General features: G+C 51.4%; 1 protein-coding gene across 11 annotated transcripts in view; it reads left to right on the forward strand.

Moving 5' to 3' along the window:
* Nucleotides 1–16,510, forward strand: part of JAKMIP1 (janus kinase and microtubule interacting protein 1) — a 155,308-nt gene that overhangs the window by 117,814 nt on the left and 20,984 nt on the right. For 9 of the 11 annotated variants that reach the window (XM_064286247.1, XM_064286239.1, XM_064286244.1 and 6 more), the window contains 5 exons: nucleotides 1,070–1,171; nucleotides 1,813–1,866; nucleotides 2,299–2,364; nucleotides 9,191–9,259; nucleotides 10,897–10,974. In XM_064286247.1, the coding sequence (XP_064142317.1) occupies nucleotides 1,070–1,171; nucleotides 1,813–1,866; nucleotides 2,299–2,364; nucleotides 9,191–9,259; nucleotides 10,897–10,974 (369 nt within the window). The other 2 variants (XM_064286248.1, XM_064286249.1) reach the window with 2 other exon arrangements.

The following is a 16,510-nucleotide window of genomic DNA, read 5'->3' on the forward strand; positions in this document are numbered from 1 at the left end:
ACAATTTTGGCCGAATGGAAGCAGTTTGTTTTAAAGATATGACCTTGCCATCATGACTGCTCTGCCAGTTGCTGAGGGTTTAAAGTGAGTCTTTGTAGGGAACACACTTTGCACCAGAGCACTGCCAGGTGCTGTCCTCTGCTTCTCTATGTGTCAGACATCTCCCATGCTTTGTGAAAACGTGTTAGTTCATATGTGATTGATGGGGCTACCATGGGTCGGAATTGATTCAGTGGCAACGGTTGGTTGGTTATTCTGGGGAAATGCCTGCTCTTCCTTCCTTGATGGTGGAAGCCTGACCAAATCTAAGGTAGGGACAGAATGATCATTGACTGTGTTTACCAGCTGCCGTTGAGTCGACCCCACTCCTGGCAACCCCATGTGTGTCAGAGTAGAACTGTGCTCCATAGGGTTTCTTTTGATGGCTTATTTTTGAAAGTAGATCACCAAGCCTTTCTCCTAAGATGCCTCTGGGTAAACTTGAACCTCCTACCTTTCAGTTAGCATTAGCTTAACTGTTTGTACCACCAGGGACTCCATTGGTTGTGTTAGCAGGAATCAAAAAATGTCATGAATGAAGTCCGCAGATTATCCTAAAAAGAATGTGACTGGGTCTGGGTCCCACCCTGCTGCTTACTGGTATGAGCCTCGGCCCAGTCCCCAAGCCCCTGCCTCTTTGTCTACAAAGTGCAGCGGTGGTACCTGCTCCATGGTGTCCGAGGAGGATACGGGGTCACAAGGTGTCTGGCATGGAATAGCCTCTGAGATTTAGGGCAACTGATTTTGTTACTGTTGCCATGCCAGTTTTGTGACTTCACGAGTAAACCCAGGATGCTCCCCCAAGCCGCATAGGTAAGGAGGGGCGCAGTTTCCAGAAAGAGTTTGTGCTGTGGGAAGGTGTGAAAACTTCGTGGCATTTCACGGGTGAGGAGATGGTAGTCTGAATGGGTGCTTTATACTATTGCCTTTGCCACCTGGAACTTGTAGATTTTTGCTGAATGACATGGGGAAATGGCAAATGGTAAACAACCCGATAAAGTTCTGTTTTTAAACCGCGTCTTTTTCCCAGGAGAGAGAGAGGAGGTCGCCAGCCTTTAACCTCCAAATCACCACCTTTCCCGAGAGCAGCAGCAGTGCCCTCCAGCTGTTCTGTCACCAGGAAGGAGTGAAGGTAGCGTGCCGGGGGGTGGCTCCCCAAACAGACGGCCACTAGGCTGGGTGTGAAGGGGGTGTGTCCTTGTACCAGTGACAGTGTTGGTTTTAATGGAATACCCCCCTACCCCTCCACCCTATTTTGAGTCATAGCTTGTTCACCTGTTCAAGAGCCCTAAACTCTAAGCTGTAAAAGAACAGAGACCAGGGATGCAGCCTTGAGAGCAAACCCCAGCCCAACTCCTAGCTCTGGCCAGTAACCTCTCTGAACAGTGGTCTCTTCATCTGTAAAATCCAGATGGGAGCACCCACACCATGCAGTGGGTATGACAACACTCACAGGCAGCTGAGTGATTGCTGTATGCAAGGAGTCCCGCTGGGCCCTGGGGACACAGAGCTGGCCCTTCCCATCCCCACCACTCCACGGGCCTTTCTAGAAGGAGCGTCTGTACTGCCGCAGAGCTCAGCAGGTAGCTCCCTCGGGGCCCTCTGAGCATCCAGCCAGCATGGCTTCTGCTCCTGTCCTCCCTGAGGCGCCTGAGGGCAGCACTGGCCTTGCCGTAGGCACGAGAGAGAGGGCGAGGTGTGCTCCTGAGGAGACAGGTGTGGTGGGCGTGGTCCTGGTCGTCCCCCAACCGTGAACGTTGGAATCTCTTCCAGGACGTGAATGTGTCTGAACTTATGAAGAAGTTAGATATCCTTGGCGATAACGGGGTAACTATTGCGCGCTCGGTCTCCGGTTCCTGTCGTTTTGATCCGGGTGTGCTTGGTGTGGCCTCTTTGGTTTTGATTTCTCCCTGACTTAAGAGCTCAGACAGCACCATGTACTAGTGTTTTCTTTATGGCCATGACCCAGTGTGGGTGGGCTCTCCAGTCAGCTGTCCTGTGGACTATCACTCATGAGGAGGAAGCCCAGAAACAGACCCAGCAAGAAGGGGTGTCACTGAGAGCCCCGAGGTCAGAAAGTGACTTTTTACCACCAAGGGGCCCTGGGCCGCTCAGTGAGCCACCCCCAGCCGGGTGTAATGCCCGCCTCTGACTATGTCCTCGTGCTGAGCAGAGGCGGGTCCTCGGAGCCATGCGTGGCCAGCACTGCCGTCTGCATGTGGTCTGGAGTCCAGCCTAAAACACCCCTTTTTGTTGTAGAATCTGAGAAATGACGAGCAGGTCGCCATCATCCAGGCTGGGACTGTGCTGGGCCTGTGCGAGAAGGTAGACCCCAGTGTCTGTCTGTGCCCCCCTGTGCGAGAAGGTAGACCCCAGTGTCTGTCTGTTCCCCTTGTGCGAGAAGGTAGACCCCAGTGTCTGTCTGTGCCCCCCTGTGTGAGAAGGTAGATCTCATGTCTGACTGTGCCTCCCTGTGTGAGAAGGTAGACCCCATGTCTGTCTGTGCCCACCTGTGCGAGAAGGTAGACCCCAGTGTCTGTCTCTTCCCCCTGTGTGAGAACGTTGACCCCATGTCTGTCTGTGCCCCCTGTGTGAGAAGGTAGATCTCATGTCTGACTGTGCCTCCCTGTGCGAGAAGGTAGACCCCAGTGTCTGTCTGTTCCCCCTGTGTGAGAAGGTAGACCCCATGTCTGTCTGTGCCCCTGTGTGAGAAGGTAGATCTTATGTCTGACTGTACCTCCCTGTGCGAGAAGGTAGACCCCAGTGTCTGTCTGTGCCCCCTGTGTGAGAAGGTAGACCCCATGTCTGTCTGTGCCCCCTGTGTGAGAAGGTAGATCTCATGTCTGACTGTGCCTCCCTGTGTGAGAAGGTAGACCCCAGTGTCTGTCTGTGCCCCCTGTGTGAGAAGGTAGACCCCATGTCTGTCTGTGCCCCTGTGTGAGAAGGTAGATCTCATGTCTGATTGTGCCTCCCTGTGTGAGAAGGTAGACCCCAGTGTCTGTCTGTTCCCCCTGTGTGAGAAGGTAGACCCTGTGCCCCCTGTGTGAGAAGGTAGACCCCGTGTCTGTCTGTGCCCCCTGTGTGAGAAGGTAGACCCCGTGTCTGTCTGTGCCCCCTGTGTGAGAAGGTAGATCTCATGTCTGACTGTGCCTCCCTGTGTGAGAAGGTAGACCCCAGTGTCTGTCTGTGCCCCCTGTGTGAGAAGGTAGACCCCGTGTCTGTCTGTGCCCCCTGTGTGAGAAGGTAGACCCCGTGTCTGTCTGTGCCCCCTGTGTGAGAAGGTAGACCCCGTGTCTGTCTGTGCCCCCTGTGTGAGAAGGTAGATCTCATGTCTGACTGTGCCTCCCCGTGTGAGAAGGTAGACCCCGTGTCTGTCTGTGCCCCCATACCCAGCTCCATTCAGAAACCACATGTGTGTTGGTATCTGTCTGTTCCGTGTCTCCATGCCCGGCTCCATACGGAAACCACATGGGTGTCAGCGTCTGTCCGTTCCCCATCCCCGTGCCCGGCTCCATAGAGAAACCGCATGGACGGCTCCCTGCTTGGCGCATGTGCTCCGGTCGGCTTCCCGTTTGCACCTGCATGTGCTTGGCTGTCTGTGTCCCAGCTGAAAGCAGCACACGGTTTCTGCAGATACTACGCCTTAGAGGCCACTCGAGGACATTGATAAATGTCCACAGCATTTGCTGCATTTCCTCCCAGCTTTTTCCTCACGCCCTTTGTTCAATGTGGGGAGCTCGCACCCGACACCCAGTTTTGTAGCCTGCTTTTTCAGTGCCCCCACACGCAGCGGTTTTGATGGCCCCCTACCCTGAGCTCCTAGTCATTCCTGGGCTGCTAGACGTTAGGGCTTTTCCCTTTTCCTGTCTGCCGTCAGCGCTGAGCGTCGTTACACACACATTTATCTCCATGTTAGAACATTTTTGCAGCAGAGATTCCAGACATGGAACGTGGCCAGACGGCAAGAGCATTTATAGGGACTTGGCTGTTGTCAGAATGTTTCCCAGAAAAACGGGACCCGTGTTGTTGTTGACGGCCCCAAATAGAACATTACTGCTGAGCAGGACTCTGCCGACCGTAGGTGAAGTGCTCCGATGTCGTTGTTGTAACTTCGTTTATTTAAGTGCCGGTAACAGTGAGTTTTGTGCTGCGTGTTTTCTGTTTTGTTCTCCTTCCTCTGAACTGTAATTACATTTCTTCCGAGGACTTTCCATTGGGGGTTCATTTGTTCATTCATTCATTCAACGAATATGTATTTGTGTAATTGTGGCTCGTGTTACTGACTTCTGCAAGTTTTATGTATTAAAGATACTGACTTTTTGCCATATTTGCCAAGAACACATTTCTGATTTGCTTCCCTGTACGTTAGTTTAGGAAGTTTTAGACACGCACACTTTTTGTGTGGGTCCATCTGTACAGCTGTCTTTCCCGGGGCAGGCGTTGCACGTGTAGAAGGGAGATACTGGTCCTGTAAGGATCGGCTCTTACTGGCCTTAACAGAGGTTCCTTCAGTGTCTTTGGAACGGCATTTAAAATAGAAATAGCTTTCTTGCCCAGATGCCTGTCCTCGCCCCCCATCCCAAGTCAATGCTGGAGACAGGCTACAGCCACCACCTGCCCGGGGCTCGTGGTGGCACATGGTCACATGTGGGTCCCAGCTGTCCCTGACCCAAGCCACCTGTCCTCACTGAGTCCCTTCCTCAGGAGAACAGGGGGTGGTGAGGATGTATGTACTGGGCTGGTGGGATGCCAGGTGCAGGTAGCTGGGGCGGTGCCAGGTACACTACACATTCTGTAAGTGCTCCTTTTCATTCAAGAACCCACACGGACTACCTGTGCTGATTAAATGCCACAGCTCACCTGAGCACTCCACCCAGTGATAGATGAGTGCTTGTTAAACACTGGCTGACTTGACGAGGGTGGTCAGAGATGCCAGACCCACCCCTGTCTTCCGTGAAGCCCCTGTCAGGGATATAGGTGGGTCCATGGGGGTCCCTAAGCCTCCCTGTGTGCCCCTTGGGGGGCACAGCATGCTCACAGCACCTGGATGACTTTTCACAGAGGGCTTGTGGCCAGGCAGCAGGAGGAGTCAGGATGGGGGGCAGCAGGGCAGAGGGCTCAGGCACTCACTCCACCCTAGTTTTCTGAGGTGAGCCTGCCTGGCTATTCCTCACACCCCCAATAAAGCCGGTGTTCTAGACCACAACAGGGGCCACCCCTCTGGTCCCCAGGTCTCTCATCCTCCCAGGGTCATGTGACCTCAGTAGCTGGCTGTGCCCACTGTGGTCATCATCCTCCTGCTCACCTGGCTGTAAGCCCCGCCCACACCCAACTGGTCTCTGCCCACCTTAGCCAGCCCCACGCCAGGTGCAGCTGTCTGTGGTCACCTCTAGAGCTTTGCCTCGTGTGTTGGCCAGCACCTCACTTGTGCACTAAACTGCCCAAGAACCTGCAGCAACCCCAATCCTATGAAGCTGGGGTGATGCTTCCCAGGCCCCAACTAGGGGCAGAGAAGCCCAGTCCCCCTGGGACATCCTGGGAACACCTGCCAGTATTTGCTCCATGAGTAAAGGGTTCTTGTCAGACAGTGCAGGGCTGCAGGCACCCACTCCCTGTCAAAGCCACAGTGCACACAACATGAGGGGCTCCCAGAGCCCCTCGGGGCAGTGGGCCATGGATCGAGTAGAAGTGGGCCCAGTGGGACTTCTGGGAGTGCCAATGTGACAGCTGGAAACTCACTGCCCCATTGTTCCAGAAGCAAGGGGTTTCCAGGGACGCAACCGTCAGAGCCAAGACTGAACTGCCTTGGCCAATGGGACACCTGGTCCCTGGAGCTGACATATTCACGGAGAGACCCCAGCCCCCATGGGACCGCCATCCACCCAGGCCTTAGTCGGTCCTCTCTCAACCAAAGACACGCCCCGTTATTTAAAAAAATTGTCATTTGGTGTTGGCATCTGTAGAAATTTCCATGTAGAGGCACAAGACAGATTTCTTAGCAGATAAACGAAGCACTGCTCAAGCTGATTGGCCCATTCTGTGTGCCAAGTATGCCGTGGTTTCCAGCAAAGAGCTCTCCTCTGCCCAGGCCACCCGCCCTCCAGCCTCTAAGGCCCAGATCTGACTGTGGTCAGCGTGAGGCTGGCTCACACGTTGATACCTCGGAGGCCCCGCCGGGCAGAAAGCAAGAGTGTGAGACACCTGAGGGCTTACAGGGGACTTAGTCCTGCTTCTTCCCCCTCAAGTTCAAATCCAACGAGAAAGACAGGACTATAAAGATGGAAATGACACACAAAACAAAGCAGCATTCTTCCTGGGAACATGGACTGAGGATGTGGAGAGCGTCCATCTTTCTTGTAGTTCGCTCACTGGGACTCGAGGCTTTCCCAAAGGGAGGGCTGGATCTGGGGTAGTGAGCAGCTCCCAGCTGGCTGGAGGTGCCCCTGCCTTGCTCCTGAGGAGCCCTGAAAGGGGACACGGAGGCTTGGGGGACCCCCAAGGACAGAGGTGGGAGGCAGCCCCCACCCTGCACGGGTCACTCCAATAGAGGCCGAGGAGGGCAGGCCAGCACCCAACTCCTCCCGTCCTCCCCCTCAGGCTGTCTCCCTCCTGGAGGGGAGGGCAGACCCCTCTCTGCATCCCCTCCTGCAGGGCAGGCTCCATGAGTGTTGGTTGAACCATTCAGTGCTAAGTTGTGCTTCACACAGGAGCCCTCCTGGCGCAGTGGTTAAGCGCTCAGCTGCTAACTGAAAGATCAGTGGTTTGAACCCAGCAGATGCTCTGTGGAAGAAAGATGTGACAGTCTGCTTCCATAAAGTTTAACCCACTGCCGTCGAGTCGATTCTGACTCATAGCAACCCTATAGGACAGAGTAGAACTGCCCTAAAGTTTACAGCTTTGGAAACCCTGTGGGGCAGTTCTACTCTGTCCTAGAGGGTCACGGAGTCAGAATCAACTCCACAGCACTGGGTTTTGTGCCTCATATGCCCCAGGAGCCTCACAGCCCCGTCTGCCCTCACTTTTTCTCCTGATTGCTGAGAGGACTTGTCAAGTTTCTCTTTATACCAAATCTTTTTTTCTATTTAATGACAGAAAACCTGACACCAGATTCTACAAACCTTGTCCTGAGAACAGTTGGATTTGATGATCCAAATGGGTTTCTTTTCCATTTAAATTTTTATTCATTTTATGATATCAAAAATGAAATATTTCCAATTTCCCATAAAAAATAGGCTTACCTGTTCCTCAGAAACCGCGCATCCTTTCTTAGCAAGCTCTGAGGGTCCCGTTGGGGTTGCCTCCGCTGGTCCTACTCTTGGGCCAAAATGTGTTGATGTGAGGGAGCCCTTGCGATGGGGCTGGCACCACCCACACCAACCCTGCACCACCTCACGTTCCTGCATCCCAGAACCCATCACACCTACTGCAAGCCAGGCCCCATGCAGGCCTATGCCCTGGAAGGCTGGTCGGAAGGTGACAGACGTCAGTGGGTGTGTAATGGCAGTCACAGGTGATGGAGACTCCAGGGGGCACCTGGCCCACAGAAAAGCAAGCAGGGTCAGCTTCCTGGAAAGGGTATCAGCTGACTTAGGACCTGCAGGTTGAGTAGGTGTTGGCTTCGAAGGGCCTGGGGCTAGGGCAGGTACAATGTCCTTCAGTGCAGGGTCTCAGCCCATTTGAGTACGACACACGGGTCAGATGACTGGCCGGGGTTTGCGGAAGGGGAGATTGTAGTGAGTGTCTTTGGAGGGGTTGAGTGGGAGTAGATGACTGTTTTTGAGAGAACACACTAGAGGGCAGGGGGATTTGGGGTGAGGGTGGAGGGGCGGCAGGAGTATAGGTGTGACTCAGGAGAGGACCTGGCTGGGGGGTAGGCATTTCCAGTGCGGGGCAGAAAGGGCATGGGGGAGGGCGGGTGCCTGGGGCCATCCAGAGTGAGGGAGGAGGCCTAGGGCAGGGTGCATGTCCCAGAGTGCAGGTGACCAAGCCCAGGGAAGCAGGTGTGCAGGAAGGGGCAGGTCAGCAGGTCAGTCCTGGCTGAGGTCAAGGGCCCACAGGCTGAGAAGTGTCTGTGGATTTACAATAAGGAGGTTCCAACATGGCCCAAACCCTCAGACACAGCTGCCTCAACAGAGCTAGTCACCTGTTACATGGACTTTCTCCCCCTCTAGGTGTGCACCTCATAAAGACACGCTCACATGCCTGCTCCCTCAGAAACGTGCCCACTGCCCTACACTCACCCACAGCACAGACTGAGAGCAAAGGCAGACCTTCCCCACTGTGCCTGCTCCTGTGGGGATGCACCCCACCTATACCTGCCCCTCACAGGTACGCACTCAGCTGTACCTGCCTCTGCAGGTGTGTGCCCCAAGTGTACCTGCCCATACAGGTGTGCATCCACCTTTACCTGCCCCTGCAGGTGTGCACCCACCTGTATCTGCCCCTGCAGGTGTGCACCCCCACCTGTACCTGCCCCCACAGGTATGCACCTGCCTGTACCTTCCCCCACAGGTGTGCATCCCCCCATACCTGCCCCCACAGGTATGCACCCTACACCTTTGCAGCTCCTCTGGGTCTGCCATGTGCTCTCAGTGCCTTCATGCTCAGCCCTGGAGCCCTTGCACACTTGCTCACCATGCATAGCTCTCACACACCTGCCTGGTGCTATAGCACTCGCCCATCAGCTTGCACCCCACACATGCTGACTGCTCAAGTGCCAAGTGCCCCATGCTGGCCTGGGACTGGTGGTAGCTTTGGAGGTGCTGGCTGGGCTCAAAGTTCCGCTTTCCATGCTGTGATTGTGTCCTTACCTGCACAGTGGGGGTGGGGATGCTTCTCCATGGGAGATGGGAGAGCAGGGGCCTTGGCACACACTGCAGCCCCTACCTTGCTCAGACTCACAGATGCTCACACCCACGCCCCCACACTCGGCTCCCCGTGCACCAAACCCACTCCCCCACACCACGTACAGCCATCCTCACACCTGGGCCTCGTGACCACACCACAGCCACCTACGTGTGTGCACGTCTGTGCGTGTGCTACAGCCTACCTGTTGTCCTCTTTGGTGAGGGAGCCCCAGGCATGTCTGGCATGGATGAGGGCCCCTGGGGGCACCATTCTCACCCCCTGTGCCCACTCCACTGTGTTCCAGTGGCTGAAGCAGATAGAAGGCACTGAGGCTGCCCTGACCCAGAAGATGGTGGACCTGGAGAAGGAGAAGGTAGAGAGGGGTGTGTGTGGGGAGGTTGGAGAACCCCTCCTGGGGTGGGGTGGGGGGGGTGGAGAATCCCTTCCAGGGTGAGGTGAGGAGGGGAATCTCCTGGAGGGGCAGAGAACCCTTCCAGGGGCTCTGCGTGGTTGGACATTTCTACTTGCAGGGTCTCTGACAATGTCGCTCTGCCCTGGCTCTGAGTGACCACACCCCCTCGCTGCCCTCTTGGTCACTCAGTGGTCACTGATGCATGTCCCCAAGCCTCTGCTTGGCCCAGGACCCTGCAAAGACAGGGCTTCAGGAACGAGTGGGTGAGGTCCCTGCCGCGGGGCCAGGCTGTGCTCCTTACCGGGAGCCTGGGTGCATGAGAGGGTGGAGGAGCTGCAGCTGTGATATGGGGGCGTGGGGCCAGTGCAGGCTCAGATGAGCTTGAGGCACACTGCCCTTTACTGCCAAGAGAGCATGGGGAAGATGGTGGCCTTGGTGTTTCATTGGTGAACTGGGTCCAATCCTGCCTCCTGGGTCATAGGGTGGGAGACGCTCGATTAGAACTGGCTATGCACGTGCTGGACACACTTGATGCAGACAGCGAGACCACAGAGACGGCGCTCACCTGGCTAGGGTGTTGGGGAAGGTGCCCAGGAGATAAGGTTCTGGAGCTTCACAGACCAGCATGGGTGCTCCTGCTAGGGGTGGGAGGTGAGGGAGGAAGTGTTCTCCAGGCAGGAGGACCTGTGTCAGGTCCTGGAGCAGTGAGAGGTAGAGCCAGGGCCTACAGGAGGATCTCTGTCAGGTCCTGGAGCAATGAGAGGTGGAGCCAGGGGCTTGGTTCCTGGTACCTCCTCTGCCACCTCCAAGTTGCGGCGTGGGGCCAGGACCAGTCCTCTTTAGTGCTTTGTCTCCTCGTCCAACCAGAGAGATCTACCTTCAGAGTGACGGAGCTTGCAGGACGCCTGGGTGTGGGGGGTGCTTGCAGGAAGCCTGGGTGTATGTGTGGGGGGGGGCGGTGCTTGCAGGAAGCCTGGGGGTGTGTGTGTGGGTGGGGTGCTTGCAGGAAGCCTAGGTGTGTGTGTGGGGGGTACTTACAGGACAGCCTGTGTGTGTGTGTGTGTGTGTCGGGGGTACTTACAGGACAGCCTGGGTGTGTGGAGGGGGGTACTTACAGCACAGCCTAGGTGTGGGTGGGATCCTGTCAGGAGGTGACCCCTGGGGGCATATCAAGAAGTGAAACAGATGTTCATATGGGAGGAGAGGCCAGACCAGCACACGACTGAGGCAGAGTTCAGGGGCCCCGGTGCAGTGGGATGAGCCCAGACGGCATCTTCGATGAGGGCTTGGGCATCGGAGTCACTGCTGCGAGGCACAGCAGAGGTGGAGAGCCAGGGAGTTGGGATAGGCTCATACCCAGGTCCCCAGGACAGCCAGCTACCCAGGACACCCAGGTCCCCATGCCAGCCAGGTCCTGTGTGCAACTAAGCACGGCCATGAACGGAGCCCTGGTTGGGCAGCCCTGTTCGGGGAACAGCCGGAGACCACCAGGTCCCCATTCACCCAGGGCCCCAGTGCCGTGTTCTGGTCACACTCCGGCCAGAGTGGGCATGCTGACCCTGCAGGCCACACTGTTGCAGCTTCTCCCCCGTTTCCAGGACCTGTTCAGCCGGCAGAAGGGCTACCTGGAGGAGGAGCTGGACTACAGGAAGGAGGCCCTTGACCAGGCTCACCTGGTAGGAGTGGACGTGGTTGACATGGTGGCTTTCAGACCCGACATTGGCGGCTGCTCTTTCTTCGGGGCAGAAACCGCAGCTGGGGGTCACCAGTTCTGAGGGCCTGTGGGGGAATGTGGGTTGGGGAGGAAACACCAGCTCCACCCAGGTGCAAGGTCAGATTTTCCACATGGATCATGACTTCCAAAAATACCCAAAGTTCATTTAGACATGCTGGTTTCTGTAGACATGCACATCACATTTTAGTTGTCCTTGAGATGAGAAAGAGCTGACCCTCTTACATGTTTATTCGTTCTTAAAGATTTATTTATACTTAAAACCCGGAATGGGTTTCTTGTAAATAGGAAAAAATGTCCCGAGGGACTGCAGAGGTGAGGCAAGGAGCTGAGGCTGCGTCAGTGCAGACGGTGCTTGTCTCGAGGTCTGCACGATCACCGTGTTTGGGCCACAGCTTTAGTTCTGGGCTTTCTGCTTGCATCAGCTCCTGGGGCTGCCGTGACAAAGCCCCACAGAGTGTCTCACAGTTCTAGGGGCCAGAAGTCTGAATTCAAGGTGTCAGCAGGGCTACGTTCTGTCCGGAGGCTCTAAGGAAAATATTTCCTTGCCTCCTCCAGCTTCTGTGGCCCCAGGTATTCCTGGGTTTATGGCTGCATCACTCTAAGCTCTGCCTCCGTTTACACCTGGTGTCTTTCCTGTGTGTCTGTCTCTGTGTCTCTTCTCCTCCTTTATAGGGACACTGCTCTGGTGGGATTGGGGCCCACCCTGTTCCCATGACCTCATGTTAACCTAACTGAGAGCATCAGCAAGGACCCTATTCCAAGCAAGGTCACATTCACAGGTACAGGAGTCAGGACTTCCAACATGTCTTTTGGGGGAACACAATTCACCCCACATCACTGGTGATCAGAGTAAAGTGAGACCATGGCAGCTTCTTCCATCCTCACACTCAAAGCACAGTGCTCCTGTGCCAAGGACTGAATAACCCTCTCTTGTGCCCTCCTCTGGGGCCAGGTGCTGAGTGATGCTGGGCATTTCAAGGATGTCCCCACGGGGAGATGATCAGAGTTCTGTGCTTCTCCTTATAGAAGAAACGAGGGTGGCCCACAAAGTCATGAGCATTCAAGCCTTTGTCTAGGTCATTTGCCCTTAAAATTATTTTACGAAATGAATTGTGCCTAAGAAATGCAGAGGCAATAACTATAAAATGATGCACAAAGCCTGGTTTCTGTGAGAATCTCTGGAATGTGAGAGCAGGAGGAACCAGTCCCTGGAGAAGGACATCATGCTTGGTAAGGTAGAGGGTGAGCAAAAAAGAGGAAGACCCTCATCGAGATGGATTGACACAGTTTCTGCAACAATGGGCTCAGGTGTAACAATGATTGTGAGGATGGCACAGGACTAGGCAGTATTTGTTCTGTTTTACACAGGGTCTCTATGAGTCGGACCCTGGGCTCAGCACAGATGAAAGGTTCTAGACACAAAGGCTGTTTCCCCCCCATGACCCTTGACCTTTCACGTGGAAGCTCTGGGTTGCGTTCCAGGGGCTGGAGAAGGAGAGACACTGACCAGAGTGAGTTAAGCGTCACAGACAGCATTTCCCTTGCAAGTCTCCTGTGAGCAAGCAGTGCTATAGCCTGTGAAGGGCAGTTAAAAAGCAAAATTTGCTCATTCACATTCCTGTCCACTTCCCACTCCCTTAAACTTTGGGTTTTACTTGATTCTGTCCTGCCTTGGCCCTTTTGCAAACACCTTCTTCCCCTGCAGGACCTGCCATTTCTGTTGAGCCCACCCTGGCATTTTCCATAAAGTTCCAAGGATACTAGTTGAGGGGCAAGTACTAGAACTTTAAGTCAAAGTAAAAGGGGGGAGGGGTGCAATAGACTATGCTCAGAAAACTGTGCTTAAGGATTTCACTGAAGGATTTCTCTGGCCTATAGTTGGATAAATAAACATTGATATCCTAGGCATTAGTGAGCTGAAACGGACTGGTATTGGCCATTTTGAATCAGACAATCATATGGTCTAATATGCTGGGAATGACAACTTGAAGAGGAATGGCATTGCGTTTATCGTCAGAAAGAACATTTTAAGATGTATCCTGAAGTACAACCATGTCAGTGACAGGATAATATCCATATACCTACAAAGAAGAGCAGTTAATATGACTATTATTTGAATTTGCCCACCAACCACTAAGGCCAAAGATGAAAAAACTGAAGATTTTTACCAACTTCCGCAGTCTGAAGTTGATCGAACGTGCAATCAGGAAGCATTGATAATTACTGGTGATTGGAATGTGAAAGTTGGAAATGAAGAAGGATAGGTAGTTGGAAAATATGACCTTGGCAATAGAAACGATGCCGGAGATCCCATGATAAAATTTTGCAAGACCAAAAACTTCTTCATTGCAAATACCATTTTCAGCAACATAAACGGCAACTATACACATGAACCTCACCAGATGGAACACACAGAAATCAAATTGACTACATCTGTGGAAAGAGACGATGGAAAAGCTCAATATCGTCAGTCAGAATAAGGCCAGGGGCTTACTGTGGAACAGACCATCAATTGCTCATGTGCAAGTTCAACTTGAAGCTGAAGAAAAGTAGAACAAGTCCACGAGAGCCAAAGTGTGACCTTAACTACATCCCACCTGAATTTAGAGACCATCTCAAGAGTAGATTTGATGCATTGAACATTAATGACTGAAGACCAGATGAGTTGTGGAATGACATCAGGGACATCATACATGAAGAAAGCAAGAGGTCATTAAAAAGACAGGAAAGGAAGGAAAGACCACAGTGGATGTCAAAAGAGACTCTGAAACTTGCTCTTGAATGTTGAATGGCTAAAGCAAATGGAAGAAATGATGAAGTAAAAGAGCTGAACAGAGGATTTCAAAGGGCAACTCGAGAAGACAAAGTAAAGTATTATGACATGTGCAAAACCTGGAGACAGAAAACTGAAAGGGAAGAACACACTAAGCATTTCTCAAGCCTAAAGAACTGAAGAAAAAATTCAAGCCTCAAGTTGCAATAGTGAAAGTTTCTGTGAGGAAAATACTAAACGACCCTGGAAACATCAGAAGACAAGGGATACACAGAGTCAGTATACTGAAAAGAATTGGTTGACCTTCAACCATATGCTACCATTTCAAGGGGTAGCATATGATCAGGAACCAATGGTACTGAAGGAAGAGGACCAAGCTGTACTGACCGCACTGATGAAAAACAAACCTCCAGGAATTGATGGTATACCAATTGAGATGTTACAACAAATGGGTGCAGCACTGGAAGTACTCATTTGTTTATGCCAAGAAATTTGGAAGGTAGCTACATGGCCAACCAACTGGAAGAGACCCATATTTATGCATACCCAAAGAAATAGGTTTGGAAATAGTATTGTCCAGCTGACAATTCTTCTTCATCCTTCCTTATTTTTTGTCCAGCTTTTGCATGCATACGAGGTGATTGAAAATGTCATGGGTTATGTCAGGCACACCTTAGTCCTCATAGTGACATCTTTGCTTTTCAACACTTTAAAGAGGTCTTTTGCAGCAGATTTGCCTAATGCAATATATCATTTGATTTCTTGACTGCTGCTTCCATGGCCATCAATTGTGGATCCAAGTAAAATGTAACCCTTGAAAACTTCAATCTTTACTCCGTTTATCATGATGTTCCTTATTGGTCCAGTTATGAGGATTTTTGTTTTCTTTATGTTGAAGTGTAATCCATACTAAAGGCTGTGGTCTCTGATCTTCATTAGTAACTGCTTCAAGTCCTCTTCACTTTCAGTAAGCTAGGTTGTGTCATCTGCATATTGCAGGTTTTTAATGAGCCTTCCATTGATCCCGATGCTGTGGTCTTCATATAGTCTAGCTTCTTGAATTATTTGCTCAGCATACAGATGGAATAAGTATGGTGAAAGGATACAACCTTGACACACACCTTTCCTGATTTTAAACCATGCAGTATCCCGTTATTCTGTTCAAAAGACTCCCTCTTGGTCTATGCATAAGTTCCTCATGAGCGCAATTAAGTGTTCTGGAATTCCCGTTCTTCACAATGTTATCCATAATTTGTTATGATCCACACAGTCGAATGCCTTTGCATAGTCAATAAAACACAGGGAAACATCTTTCTATGCATGGGAAAGCTGGACAGTGAATAAGGAAAAGCAAAGAAGAATTGATGCCTTTGAATTATGGTGTTGGCAAAGAATATTGAATATATCACAGACTGCCAGAAGAACAAGTCTGTCTTAGAACAAATACAGTCAGAGTGCTCCTTGGAAGCAAGGATGTCAAGACTTCGTCTCATGGACTTTGGACATGTAATCAGGAGGGACCAGTCCCTGGAGAAGAATGTCATGCTTGGTATAGTAGAGGGTCAGAGAAAAAGAGGAAGACCCTTGATGAGATAACTTGACAAAGTGGCTGCAACAATGGGCTCAAACATTGCAACTGTTGTGAGGATGGCACAGGACTGGGCAGTGTTTCGATCTGTTGTACATTGGGTTGCTATGAGTGGGAACTGACTCAATGACACCTAACAACAACAACAAACATCTTTCTGATATTCTATGCTTTAAGCCAAGAGTCATCTGATATTAGCAGTGATATCCCTTGTTTCACGTCCTCTTCTGAATCTGGCTTGAATTTCTGGGAGTTCTCTGTGGATGTACTGCTGCAATTATTTTTGAATTATCTTCAGTAAAATTTTACTTGTGTGTGATAGTAATGACATTGTTCGATAATTTCCTTATTCTTTTGGATCACCTTTCTTTGGAATGGGAACAAATATCTATGTCTTCCAGTCAGATAGCCAGGTAACTGTTTTCCAAATTTCTTGGCACAGACAAATGAGCACCTCCAGTGCCGCATCTATTTGTTGAAACATCTCAGTTGGTATTCTGTCAGTTCCTGGAGCCTTGTTTTTCATCAATGCCTTCAGTGCAGCTTGGGCGTCTTCATTGAATACCATTGGTTCTTGACTATATGGTACGAACTGAAATGGTTGAATGTCGACCAATTCTTTTGGTATAGTGACTTTATACCAAAAAGACTATTTCTTCCGTCTTCTTTTGATGCTTCCTTTGTCATTCAGTATTTTTCCCATAGAATCCCTCAGTATTGCAACTCAAGGCTTGAATTTTTTTTTTTAAATTCAGTTCTTTCAGCTTGAGAAACGCTAAGTGTGTTCTTCCCTTTTGGTTTTCTAACTCCAAGTCTTTGTGCATTTCATTGTAATATTTTGTCTTCTTGAGTCACCTTTTGAAATCTTCTGTTCAGCTCTTTTATTTCATCATTTCTTCCTTTCGCTTTAGCTACTCTACATTAAAGAACAAGTTTCAGAGTCTTTTCTCACATCCATTTTGGTCTTTTCTTTCTTTCCTGTCTTTTTAATGACCTTTTGCTTTCTTCATGTAAGATGTCCTTGATGTCATTCCACAACTTATCTGGTCTTTGGTCTTGAGTGTTCAATGCATCAAATGTATTCTGGAGATTGTCTCCAAATTCGGGTGGGATTGA

The sequence above is a fragment of the Loxodonta africana genome, chromosome 5, assembly GCF_030014295.1.
Source record: "Loxodonta africana isolate mLoxAfr1 chromosome 5, mLoxAfr1.hap2, whole genome shotgun sequence".
NCBI classification, from domain to species: Eukaryota; Metazoa; Chordata; class Mammalia; order Proboscidea; family Elephantidae; genus Loxodonta; species Loxodonta africana.